The sequence below is a fragment of the Gymnogyps californianus genome, chromosome 3, assembly GCF_018139145.2.
Source record: "Gymnogyps californianus isolate 813 chromosome 3, ASM1813914v2, whole genome shotgun sequence".
In the NCBI taxonomy this organism is placed as follows: Eukaryota; Metazoa; Chordata; class Aves; order Accipitriformes; family Cathartidae; genus Gymnogyps; species Gymnogyps californianus.
The window spans coordinates 54,430,312-54,444,586 of NC_059473.1; the positions used below are offsets into that span (position 1 = coordinate 54,430,312).

At 35.2% G+C, this 14,275-nt stretch overlaps 1 protein-coding gene across 1 annotated transcript in view; it reads left to right on the plus strand.

The window, feature by feature from the left end:
* ADGB (androglobin) overlaps positions 1–14,275 on the plus strand; it is a 119,974-nt gene that overhangs the window by 76,914 nt on the left and 28,785 nt on the right. Inside the window, exons 23-26 of the mRNA XM_050893243.1 lie at positions 3,823–3,957; positions 6,255–6,348; positions 8,993–9,127; positions 9,326–9,479. Of these exons, the coding sequence (XP_050749200.1) occupies positions 3,823–3,957; positions 6,255–6,348; positions 8,993–9,127; positions 9,326–9,479 (518 nt within the window). The remainder of the gene's footprint in view (positions 1–3,822; positions 3,958–6,254; positions 6,349–8,992; positions 9,128–9,325; positions 9,480–14,275) is intronic.

Below are 14,275 nucleotides of genomic sequence, written 5' to 3' on the forward strand. Positions count from 1 at the left end.
ATACAGTTGTGCTGTGTGCCTGGAGAGATAATTCTGGACATTTGTTTCTTCTTGCACTTTGGATTTGAACTTGAGTTCCAGTAAGGGGTGAGGCAAAGTTTGCCATTATTTGGCTGAATATGTAAAGTGCCTCTCCAGTATATGCAAAATAGACCTTTTTCAAAAAAAGCATTATGTTACATTGTCTACAGTAGATGCGTCCACACTGTTACAAGAAAACTGCAGCTGATTTTATGGTGAACAAAGTCTTGCTAGGCTGCTTTGAGAATTTCAGTTTTATTATTAGCAGGGTATCTTCTGATTAACAAGTAAGGCACGTCAGAAATTTTTGACAAATCAGTTTTCAATCGTAATGTCAAATTTGAAGCGTCCACTAGTTCATGCTGGTTGATTTAAAACATTTCACAGTCACATACTTCTCTGTTTATAAGACAAAATATTAAGAAGCGTTAAGTCAAAAAAACGTTTAAAGATCAGAATATTTAATTTTTACCTCATTATTTTGACTTTTGTGTTACAAAGAAAAATGTTTTTGTTCTTATGACATTGTATTAAAAAAGTTAGAACAAAAAAGAAATTAAATCTGTAAGAATATATAATTTCACAAAACATTCAGCATTTCCAGTTTTCAGCCTGATCTGGTGTAACTTTTGACAGTTTCTATGAATAGAATTCATTTCTCTGTGTGACACTGCATCCGAATTATTATATTTGTATATTCAGAAACAATTTAACATTTAACTAAATGACTGTATATCCATATATTCTTTAGCCTCACAAATGAAATGTATTATTTCTAGTGACATAGGTATTTACTTCTAGTTATGGAGTCCACTTGACATCCCCAGTGGATAAACTTTTCAGTTTGTTCATTGGGCAACACCAAGCCAACACTCTATATGTATTCCTCTATCAGCATTTCACAGCTCTGTTCTGAGGGAGTAATGGGGATAATGAGGTCTTGGTTCCGTGACAGGTGAGCTGGAATTTGAACTCATCAGCCTGGTCTCATATAAAGGCCACGCAGATGGGAAACATCTGTTGGGCTAGATCTGAAGAGGTACAGGTGAACAGTTCTGTAATCAATAGCAATATACAAAAACATAAATGCTGTTATAAGTGCTTATGGCACTATGATTTTCAGCTTTTGGAAAATGCACGCCCTTTCAGTTCCTCTGTCTTTGAATAAAGTCTACAGTAGAAGAGTAAGACTCGGCTATAATTGCTGACCACAGCTATAAATACTTACTCTCCTTCCCTAGTGAAGCTGAAGCTGAGGTTCCACAGCAGCTTAAACCAGTGTAACTGTAGGCTGTTGCGGCACTATCCCCACACCTTCCTGCAGCTCCAGCACTGGTCAAAACTTGTGCTGGGCTGATTTAGCCTGCTAAGTTGGCAGAAACATAACCCAATAAGAAGAAAAAATTAGAATCATGATGTCTAAGTCAATTTTAGTCACTTCTGGAGCCTAAAAGTCTGCTTATAGGCAATTCACAGTTCTCTGGATATTATGAATGTTGTTGCCAGCAATACAAATACTGAAATACAATATAAGCCTTTGATTAAATGCAGATCATGTTCTGATCTTTTTAGACCTTAAGGTGCAGCTTCACTATATGCTACTACTGAAGTCCTATCCCTCTCCCCTTCCCATCCCAGAACATGTACTCCCACTATGAGCAGTTGCACAGATGCTAGGGAATCAGATCAGCTTGCTGATTGTGCAGGAAGCTAAGCCAAGGGGAAAAAAAACCCCCAATGTTCATTCAGTAAGCTAATCTGACTCACCATGCCACTATGTAATCTCTTTATACAGTATTCATTTTCTGCACCTATTACAAAGTTCTCATATGACTTAAGAGGACAGCCTATTGGCAGTAACATACAACCTGACACTACTAAACTGCTTGCTTACCTGTCTGAAACCAAGTGCAGGTGGTACTGTCTTGCACCAGTTGGGCACTTTCTTGGGGAAGTTGTCCATTACTTGATTATTGATTAAGAAGCAACAAGAACAAGAGATGCTTAGATGAACCAGGAGTAACATTAGATGTAGTCACGCTTATATATGTTATTGATTCAGGTTCAGTGTTAGGGTCTCCTTACTTGTTAGGTCAGTCTGTGTAACTGTGTGTTCATATAAAAAGTATACAACTTTTACTTACTGTATAATATATTATTTTGCCTTATATGGGGAATGTAGGCTCTGCAGCAGAGGCCATTCTTCTGAGCTAAAACACCTGCTGAAAATAGAAGTCTATTTCCTCTCCTTGAAAACAATCATTAGTGGGGTCAAAAGGTATTTTGCCACTGGGTTGTTTAATTATATAATAGACAAGCTTGTAGATGGGACAAATTCATTTTGAAATATGTGTTACTTTGATGAATAAATGGAAGAAGATAAGAGCCAGACCCTTTTCAGAGATGCACAGTGACAGGACACATCTTAGAACATGTTAAATTCCAGTTGGATATTAGGAAAACATTTTTCACCATGAGGCTAGTCAAAAATTGGAAGAGATTGCCCTGTGAGGTTGTGGAGTCTCCATCCCCAGAGATATTAAAAAATGGACTGGACATTTATTCAAGACCATGAGCAACCTGCTCTAAGTTGATCCTGATTTGGATGTGGGATTGGACCAGATGACCTTCAGTGGTCCCCTCCAGCCTATATTATTCTGTGATTATAAGCTTCTGTTCTATAAAAGTGGTTGTGCCATTCATATTGTTGAGTTCTAATCTGTTGTCTGTTAAAGTGGGCTTGTGTAACCTTTCAGAGTCACTAAGTATTAAAGAGGCTTTCTGGGGTTTGGAAATGAGATAATAATGAGGAATGATGGTTAGGAACACAGCCACATTTAACGATATTCAATAAAAGAGATTAGATTGAAATGTGTGATCTCCTGGCTGATGACAGCAATATCTTTTCTTAAGCTAGTTTGTCTGCAATGTTGTCTGCATTTTTCAAGCAGATTTTTCTCTTTTTCTCCACCTTTTTGTTTGTTGGTACTTCCTTTTGGAGCACTGTATCCTTCCTCTCACGCTGTCTCACTGCCCTTGTTCTGTATCTGTGCAGTTCCAAACTGGCCTCCTGGCACTGGATCCTTGTAGTGCTGCTCCCCACACCCTCCCCCTAAATCCTGGTGCTGATGGCTCCCAGGATGCTAATTCTAGGCAAGGATACCTTCAAGGAGCTCATTACTAACCTGTCAGAACCTACTAATTTCTGTTCCACTCCAAAACCCCTTGGTAACAGAAAGTCACAGTCAGATAAATGAACTCCCGCTTTATCATAGAACTTATCCTTATTCCATGGCTCCTTACCGAAGGTTGAATACAATGATTTGAACATTGGTGTTTAAGTTATTACTTAATAAAAAGATGAGATTGAGAGACAGAATCTTGTGAAGCTCTTTTAAGCTGTATTCAGAGTCAGACTTTAATGTATCAAATCCTGTTTTTTGATGTTTGGAAGGATATTTTTAAATTACATTAGGAGACTTGATTTTAAAAAATGCACTGCAATAGCTGTCTGTAAAGAGAAGTAAGAATTCAATGATTTGGTATTTGGAATTAGCATAGTAGTTGCATTCTGAGTTTGTGTAATTACACAGTATATTTTGTCTAATTTTATCATGATAAGAGCAAAATTTTAAGAGTGATATTTTTGTCATAAATGGAAGTTTTATGCAGAAACCACTCTTTCTGGAATATAGTTCTCTTGTCATTTTGTGTTTGTTTTTTTTCTTTTTAACTTCATTGCAAGCAGCTACAGGACTTCCAGCTTTATTGATGTTGCTCATTCTCCTCCCCTTCTTTCAGAGAGTTGTGAGAAGAATTCCCTTAGTAGTTGGCAGAACCGAACTCCCACTTCCGAAGAAGCAGCAGCAGCTCTTAAACTTCAAGCCATCTGGAGAGGGACCTATGTTAGGAAAGTACTGAACAGCAGAAAACCAGGTGTGTCCTCTAAAAATGCCTTTTAAAAAATGTTTCATACTTCACCTTATTGAAGTATTTACTGTACAGATTTTGTTACTAATTAATATCTAGTTAAAATGAACTGAAATGCAATAGAAGGTTATAGTTGAATCTCTGATCTCTTGTAAAACTAAGAATAGTGCTCAACCTAACCACTCAATTAGCACATATGGTACTAAAAAGTAGAGGAAAGACACCCTTCCCTAGATTTTCATAGATATTAAACCAGAGTTTACATTAATGTAGATTTAGCTCAGAGCTGGGCTAAATGTTGGGGTTTTTTTTTTCCTGGAAATGTAAGGGAAGTCCATACAAGAACCTAAGCATCATAATAGATAATCAGCAGAACACAGCATCAAAGGCTGATACTGTGCTCAAAAGATATTGTGCTGATACTATCCTTCATTCTTATGTATATAAATAGAGGAATCTTACATAGCAGTTGAAGACTTGTGTTACATTTCTTATTCAGCGATTCTTTTATCTCTGCTGGAATATTGTGTCCAAGTGCAGTGTCCACAGTCCAAGAAGAAAGATAGGTAACAACTGCGAAATTCTGGGTAGAGTTGTAAGGATCAGGATTAAAGAAGAGCTTTGTACTTGCAGGCTGTTAGTTTGTAATTTAAGAAAGAGAAGATTAAGAATGACTTCACTATAATCTGCAAGTATCTATATGAGAAAAGGAATTTGATAGCAAGAAGGTCTTTAGTCTGACATCCGAAGGGTTAACAAGAAGGTCTTTAGTCTGAGATTCAAAGATTGTGAGTTGAATCCAGACACATTCAAACTAGAAAAAGTGGCATTTATTTTTAAAAGGATAAGGTATTTATTGGAATAAACCAAGATTTGTGTTATACTACTGAAAACTTTAAAATCAAACAGATACTCATCAAATTCAAAAAGGATTAGTCATTTATATATGATGAGATAGCAATTAATATGTTAACAGGACTGTTACACAGAAAGTTAGATCACAATTCCTTCTAGCCTGACAGTATATGAATGCCTGAGGATTGTGACAAAGAAAACTGCTCCATTGTGAGATATACATTCCCTCTTTAGTAAGTCATCCTTATTCTGCTGGAAGCTCCTTCTTGAATTACCATCATTGCTGGGGTTCTTTTGTCTATATACTTAGCTGCACCAGATGATGTCTTCAAGCTATCTTTTGTACCTCCATCTCCTCATCAGTAAATCTGGTGCTGCCTCTCTTCCAAACTGTCACCTGTAGCCCAGTCTTGCTTAAGCTTTCCTACTAAGTAGTCTAGTGCCCTTCTATTTTCATTTATGAAGTGCTATGTAAATTAGGAATTTCTGTAAACTTTCACTAGTATTATTAATTCCTACAAATGCCAGAACCCAGAAGCTGTTCTTCTGAAGTTCAGATTTTAGATTTTTGTCATTTCAGCACTATGTGAGTATCCCAACTCTTTTCTTCCATTGTCTATAATGTCTTTCTTAACTTCTTCTGATTTATCAATTCTCTGTTACCTTTAATTCTGATATTATCTTTACAGTGCTTTACTGTGGGGATTTTTTTCAGTCATACTATTCTTCTCCTCCTTTCCCCCCATTATCTATAATTTTTTCTCTCTTACTTGTCATTAAAGTGTTATTACTGCACCCCTCTTTTTTTTTAGCTTTCCCCCTCAATTTCTGTCACTAATTGCTTATGCAATAAACAAGGATTTCACCTATCTTTAGTCTTGAAAAGTTAGTCAACAGATCTAAACTAGTTGCCTAGTCTTCATCTGTATTCTGTGGATAGAAGTAGACATCTTGAGATGACAACACATCCTGTCATCTGAGAGGTATCAAACATGGGTGGGATGAATTACCCGCTGGAACTGCCCAGTTCTTTTCTTTTTAGCTATACAGATTGCCTAGGCACATACCTACCCCTTCATAGTATCTGCAAAAAAAAGCTCCTGGGAGCTAAACAGCGTGTTCTCCAAGGACAGAGATCACCTCATATCACTGCAACATGTTACAGTCAAAAAACTGTAAATCAGAGAAAATACTGATCACGTCACTTTTGCAGTTGTAGGAGTGCTGAAAAGTACAAAGGTGATGATGAAGGGAATTTCCTCTGTCAAAGGAGAAAGTAGTTCTCAGCTCAGTGAAACTTCTGTAAAGTTCCAAATAAAAACTAGTGATTGATTCATAAGGCAATTTACTTGTGTGAGTGGCATTTGTCACAAGTCTTTGGCAGGTGTATATTTAGAACAATAAAAAAGTTAGATGTTATATTTTCTAACTTATTTTATTATTTCCAGGTACTAAAGAAAACACTACTGTCAAAGAAACCTTGCAAAAATTGTGGACTGTGATTGAGTTAAATTTTGAACAGTGTGCTGTAATACTGTTAAGGTAATCATGTAATAAATCAAACTATTTTATTGCAGGCAGTACCATAGAATTGCCATAAATTGCTGGTTCACAAAATAAACATGGTAAGAGCATTACTAGTTTTAAAATTGCAAAACTGTTGGAAGGGACGATGTTTTTAGTGAAGATATGCTATGCTTTATTCTGTGTATCCTACATGAGTAAAACTATAGCAAATCTAATGTTTAGGTACGTGTGTTACAGGTTTTTTCCTGCAGCTTGAGCTAGAATATTACCTTTCTTCTAAGTATAAATCTGATACTGACTCCTTAGTTATACAGCTAACCAGTTGATTTAAAGAAGTATTTTGATTCATGCTATCTGTTAAGGAATCCTGGTTGACATTAGAAAGGAGATAGCTATACTGTTTAATTGTACCACAGTTTATATCATCAGAGGATTTGTCTGTAGCACTTGCTTGAAGGAAAGCAGATGTATTTCTAGGTAGATGCTTTTCCTGGTATTTAATTACAGCTTTTGCAAAGATAGCTGCTCTAATTTCAACAGTGTTTGTTAAGTGATTTGCAAGCATGACACTCTTTGGGGATCGCATATTTTCATTAAGTCCTTCAAAAATCTCTCTGCAAGTGTTCACACAACTGATTTCAGCAGTAGATCAGTTCTGCCATGGATGAGGAATGAGAACTGGCAATAATTACTGGCTGTGGATATAAATCCTCACTCTTTATAACCAGCAATTTGAGGAACACTCATGGGGTATAGTTTTATTTCACGTTTTAGTGTTTCTAATCCTGTAAAACCTTTGTATGTTGGTGGGATCAGGACTTTGCAACCACAGCCTTATTCCAAATATTAGACCTCAGTTTTAGATTGGCAGCATCTCTAAATCAGCAAAGATCAGATGCAGTTTTTAGTTTACCTTCAGACATTTAAAACTTTTGGGACTGATTCTTAGGCATTGTCCCAGGGGATACATTTGAGTGTTAAAATCATGCTAATGTGATTTTGTTTAATTTTTTTTAACAGCTGACAGACTTGCATTTAATATAACAAGCTAGCACCTCGGCCAATAAGTAACATGCAGCAATTTTGGAAGTTCAGTATTAGGGTAAAAGTTTTCCCATTCTCTAACCCCAGACTTACTGGAGGCCAGAAGCAGTACCATTTTACAACACAAATATCAGTTTAAAATGCCCTAAAACCTCTCAGTTTGTGCTAGGGTTGCCACCTGTTTCTCATTATACATCCCATGTAAGCTCATCTATGTTTGTCCCTACTATAATTTTCAATGAATTAAAATTTTGAGGTTTCTGAGAGGCTTTTTCTGTCTGTGTGTGTGTGCTGTTTATCAGTGGTGGAAGGAACCTTTGCAAAGCTTCATGGACTAAGATTTCAAACCGTTCTGCTTTAAATTACTTCTGGCAATATTTGCATCGACTCTGTGACTCACCTTAATTAAATGTCAAGGTCAGCTATTATCATTGCTAAAAACATGAATGTAGAGATTGTTTCTGTAATTCCGATTACTATATAGGAATAACAGAACATCAGAGTAGCATTGTCCAAATTTTGTGGATAAAACTTTTGCAGCTGAACAACTTGAACACATTCATATTTGACACAGAAGAGAGGACAGCTATCACCGAAAATGGATGTTGTGAGGTTTCTTTAGACTATCCCCTTTACATAAATCATATAAACCAAACTTTGAATTAGAGCAATTAAAAGATAGCAAAAAAGATATATTGTTTACTTACTGCAGAAAGCAGGTCGTTAAAGAATAATGCAAGACAGAGGGAGTGGCAGGGAGAAGGATATCCTTTCCTTCACCTCTATGTAGGCATATTTTCACTCATAATCTCAAGAGAAAATCACTGGAAGGAGCCAAAAGATGGAGTGAGACCAGTTATCTTTCTTCTGCCCTTCACCCGACAACCTGTTCACATAACAGTGAATTTTGTATGCTGGTCTTCACATTGCTTTGTCCAGAGGAATATTAATTTTTGATACTGCATATGATAAATAAAAATTCATGGTGTCAGTCAGGTGCCAGTGAGGTTAACTCTAATTTCACAGAACTTCATAACACCTGCGAGCTTATTTGCCTTACAAATATCTTCTCAATTTACAGTCTTAGGTTCCTTCCTGTGTGAAAGGAATGTCTTTCATCCCATTTTAATTTTATTTGGTTTTGCTTTTATTCCTTTCTTGTTCAAAAAAGTTTTAAAAGGAAATAAAGGGTTTTTTAATCTCCTAATGATGCCACAGTTTTAAGATGACAGCTTAATATAAAGACATGGAAGTTATGCTAACTGATATTTATTTAAAAAAAAAAAAAAAAAAAAAAAAAGAAGTAAAGTTTTGTAGAAGCCGTAACATTTTGGGCTATTAGAAGCAGTTGTACTCATGGATAGACTGACTGTTAGAAATATTTGTATGTAAGTATTGGCCATTACCGGCCATTAGCTCTGAAAGAGCTGATCCCTACCTGATTTACTATTTTTTGGGAGTGAACAGCTACTAGAGAAACATTATTAACACATTTTATATCATTGTTTTACATTCATGCACGAAGCAGTGTTCTTCATGGTTAGCATAAGTTAAAGTCAAGATATATGTGCCTCCTGATTAGATTTAAATATTTATCTTGTTTTATGCTTTCCAGAGAAATGTTTAAAAGAAACTGTAAGTCAATTGAAAAGTTTCCTTGTTATGAAGATGAGTGGTGTAAGATCTCTTTCGCTGACTATGCTGTAACGTATGCCGATCAGCCACCAAATGCGTGGTTTGTGGTTTTTAGGTGAGTTTCATACAGCCCTATATAACTCTTGTGTGGAAGTAGTATTGATACACTGTGGTTTTTCACTAACCTGCTTTAAAAATGTAGTTTTACATTAGTCTACTTTCCTTAGATTCTAATGTATACTTTTACTTTGTGTTACACAAATCATTTTATTTGTGAAAATAATTTTAATATAATTTGAATTTTCTTTTTTAGAGAAATATTTCTTGTTCCAGAAGACATGCTTATAGTGCCAAAGGTGTATACCACTATCCCTTCCTGTAGACTTCATGTTGTTGATAATGACACACTGGAGGAAATGCCACATGTCTTTTTCAAAGTGGCACCTCGTGTTTATCCCAAAAATAAGGTAAATGCAAAAATTCATTGTGAAAAGTATAATTTTTAAAATAATAACAATTGCCCAGATTCTGTGGACATTTTTAGCTATGTCATAATGTTCTACTTAGAAGTGTGCCCTTATTTATTAGCAAGTTTGAACAGAGACTACCACTGATCTGCTTCTGTGCTAAACCTTTTACAGTGCAGGAATGGCCTTAATTTTCTTTGATATTTTTTACTATCACTAAGTGGAGGAATATCATCCAACTTCCCTATGCTGTCCTACTCAGTGGCAATATGGTTGCTGCAGATGACGCTGTCCATCTGACAGAACAACCTTCAAGAGTCAGGGGCCAAACTAAGAATGAGGTTTGAATAGCCTTTTATAAGTCATGCTTACAATAATTAAATTAACATGCATCTTCAGGTACTAATGATAATTGCAGTAGTGATGCCAAATACAGCTTTAGATATGCTCCCCCTCAAAGCCTGTGTGTTACCTCAGAAGCATTAGTGTAAATTGCTTCTAAAAAAATAACTATATTGTTAAATAATTATCACAGCTTCCCCTCCTCCTGCCTTTTTACCTTTAGACTAAAGACAACAGTTTGCTCAGTCTTTCCTTGCAAGTTACATGTTCTACACTCTTGATTACTCTCTCCTCTGGACTCTTTCCAGTTGCTGCTATTTTTTTCTTGTTTATCATGCACAACACTGAGCACAGTAAACTTTGCACCAAGGATTAACTTCTGGCCATACAAATGATGAGTAAGGAATGATTAGTTTACATGTCTTGTGGGCTTTACTTCTGCTTATATATCCAACTGTGATGCTCACCCTATTTTGCAACACCATTGTTGACTCATGTACTTCTGTAACCCTAGGTGCTTTCCTGAAGAACTGAATCCTGTAGTTTATTATTCTTGACTAAATATAGTGTATTTCACTACTGATTTTAATGCTATTTTTTCAGACCATTTCCCTAGTTTAAAATAATCTTGAATTCTTATTTTCTCTTCATCTAAAGTTACAATCCTTCTTAGTTTGTGGTACCAGCTAATTAAACATATATCTTCTCCATTCCACCATCCACATTACTAATAAAAATATTGAATGGAATCAGATTCAGGTTAGATCTTTGAAATCTCACTGATTGCATCCTGCTCTTCCAAAAGGAGCCATGAATATGTGCTTTCTGGATGTGATTGTCCAACAGCCACCCTAGTTTCTTCATTATGACAGCATTTCCTTAGGCTTAGAAGAATGATCAAAGAGACAGTGTCAGGTGTCTCCTTCTTTCCCATAGTGTGCTTTCCTATAGAAGGAAGCTTGATTAGTTTGATAGGACTTGGTTTTTGCAGTCTTTTTGCTATGTTGAGAGGGTTGCAAGGAGTTCATTTTATTAGTTATTTCATGATGTTTTCAGCCATTGCAGTTATACTGACTGATAATTTTCTAGACAACTTTGTCCATCTAAAAAAATACATTGCAGTTCTATAGTCTTCCAGTACCTTACCTGTCTTCCATCAGTTATCAAACATAATTTAAAAGTTTTGTGATTGTTTTAATCTGTTGTTTAATTATCCTCCAGACAGTTCAGAAGTTCATCAGACCTAACTAATCCAAACCCTTTATTTATCTATATAATCATTTACTACTTCTTTTCCTATTCTGGCCTGCCTCTTACCTCTTTAATATTACCCCTAATATTAACTATTCTAGCCACATGTTCACAGTTGACCTTTTAGTGAAGACACGTTCACGTTTTAGCCTTCTCAGTCTCATCTGTCAATAACAAAGAATTGATGTCAGTTACAGTCTAACACTGTAGGAGTGGTTTTCTTGTCTTTCTTTTGTGACTTCCAATTTCATCAGACTTTTTTTTGCACTAGAATGAACTTGCCTTATCTAGTGCTTATAGTGAATATTAGCTGAATGTGACAGATAAGTACTGCTACTGCTGGAGGAATATGCTTAAAAAAGAAAGGTTGCAGACAAGCTCTTCAAGCTCTTAAAACTAATCTGGGATCCTGAGAGATGGGGTGTTGATTCCACCAGACAGGAAAATTCAGTTTGGAATCCAACAGTGGCAAGTGGCAGGATGCAAAAAGAAATCTCAGTGGTGAACACTACTTACTGCTTTTCAGGAAAGTGACGGGTTGTGGAAAGAACAATCACAACTTCAGATTTATGTCAGATCTTATCTCAGCATTTGTCCTGCTTAGTAGGATACAACTGTCTAGTTGTGCCTTGTAAGGCAGGTTTTCCATTTCCCTGATTTTACTAGTTCTTTCTCAGACCTCCACCCATTTAACATATCTTTCTTGAATAAAGATGTCCAAAATTGTACACAATATTCCAAATAAGATCTTACCAACACTTTGTCCAGTACAGTGGTTTTTATATTGGAAATGCTTGTTTAGCTATGCACTACCCCACCTGGTACATTCCATAATAATTTTTTTTTTCATGGGTACAGCACAATAGCCTCAGTGATTCTGTCATTAACTAATGAAAATGGCCCTTTTTATTCCTGTCCTTCCTTACTGAAGAAGTCCCCTCTTAAAGCTGACATTTTTGTTATTATTCTCTAAACTCATGACTTACATTTTATAATATTAAATGTGGTTAATATCAGTAAAGAGTGATTTTGGTTTAAGAGTATTAAAACAGAATTGTGCAGGTATGCTGTATTTTTCTACTTGTTCTTATTACATTTCTTAATCACTGCTACTGAGTTTCTCAGTAAGAATATAACCTTATACTGTACAATTTAGCTTGTTTTCTTCCTATTTGTAAATGGTTTGTTAATGTTTCAGTAGAACTGCAAAAGCTATTGGAAGCTCTACTGGTGTTTTGACAAGACATTATGCAATTATTCTGAAACACAGAATACAGTGGTATTATTTTAATCTGACTGTTACCTTTCTTTTTACAGTATTTTGTAAAAAATAGTCAACGATGTAATACCTCAAGCAAGAAATTATACAGTATGCCTGAATTCCTAAATGTCAGTATTATTACAGAAACAGTGCTTTTTTTTTGTTTTTTAAATAAACCTACCAGTTAGTTGTTCTGCTTCAAAACTATGAATCAGCAATTTACAACAAAGCCAGAAAGAAATCCTATCAACAGATATTGTTATTCTAGTGCAGAGACACTCCTGGAACACATTAAAGTTCATTTCAGAATGATTGACCATAAGGATAAAATCTGCACACTAGCAATAATGTCTGTCTTCTTTCTGCAAACATTACAATCTAGATCGGAACTAGCTACTTGCTTTGCATTATTTGGATTTTTTTTTGCATTAAATTTTCTTCTTCCATGGTAATTTTTTCTACTGCTGGATACAGTTGGTTTTGGTTTTGGTTTTTTTTTTTTTAATTCTACTCTCTTTATTATTCACAAGTCTTTTGAACAGATTGTAGAAAAGAGTAGAGATAAGCATTCCTCAAGCTTCAGCTGACCAACAAAGATAAGAGTTTAAGAAATCATCACTAACAACATATTTAGTCTAGAAAACAGAAGTCTATTTAAGCAAGGACACTGATCACTTATTTATCTTGACTAGTCTTAGAAGGACATAACGAAATCATCTTAATTTACGAAAAGGTTAGTTTAGGTGGTATATTAGAAAACAACCCTTTCTGATTCTAGAGATAGTGAATTGTAACAAGATATCTAAGTAGGTAATGAAACCTCTCAAAGGTTTTTAAGAAAGACATAAACCTGATGAGGTTGTCTAGATCTATTTGCTTATTTCTCAGAAGTTACTGATGATTACTCGGTGTTCCTACCAGCCGCAAAGTTCAGTTATCGTGCTTTCTAATTGCTTATGGTATTCAGAAAGTGCCCACTCAAACAACTTTTTAATCTTAAGTCTAGATTTTCTGCATATTTATAGTGAACATTAAGACTGTATAACCGTATCTTTATAAATAGGTATACAACAGAAAGTGTTTTTCTCATGTGCACCATGCTGTCAGAAAGCACTTGAATATCTGGCTAAATCCCTCTCAGTTTCCAAGTGTACTTGTTAAGAACAGGGGGGGACTTTAACTATATGCTTAACTAGATATTTAAATAAGTGAGTTCTCCTGAATCATAGCTTTGAATGGTTGCTACTACCTCGTAGTGATTAAAGGGTGTAAAGTGCCTTACAGTTACAATTGCACAAATTGGAATCATGAATCATTTCTTTTACTTTCATTCTAAATATTCAGTAATCCTGAAGTCACAACCCTGCATTATTGGATAGTCCTGAAATCACAACTCTATTTATTATAAGCATTTTTCAACAAAGCTTTTTTACTGGTAAATACTGATTTCTTTTAACTGAAATTTAGCAGAAGACTGCCAAGAGAGAAAACCTTTCAAAGAATTTTCATCTGGACTATTTCTTGGGTGCAACATGAAATTTTAATGTTTGAAATAGCAAGTTGGTAGGGCTAGCTTAGAGAATTTGAAGAAGGGACTTAATCCTGAGTTTCCCTGTTACATTGCAACTGGCCATTGCAGTCATTATATCCCTTTTTCCTGCCCCTGCCTTTCAAGTAATCACATTCATATTGCCTTCTTTTTTTTCAAATACAAAATAAAATCAAATTTTGAAATCTTTTAAATTATATTCTGGTTTCCCATATTACTCTTCTCAGGATTCATAAAGAGCAGATAAATCTGCATCAGCCTTATTAATTGTGTGTTGCATTTTTTATTAATTTTGTATTTGATTTTTTTAATACTAGAAATATTTTTTCTTAAATCAACATTTTCATAAAAATAAGATTAATTCATAAAAATAAGATTAATATCCTGACATTT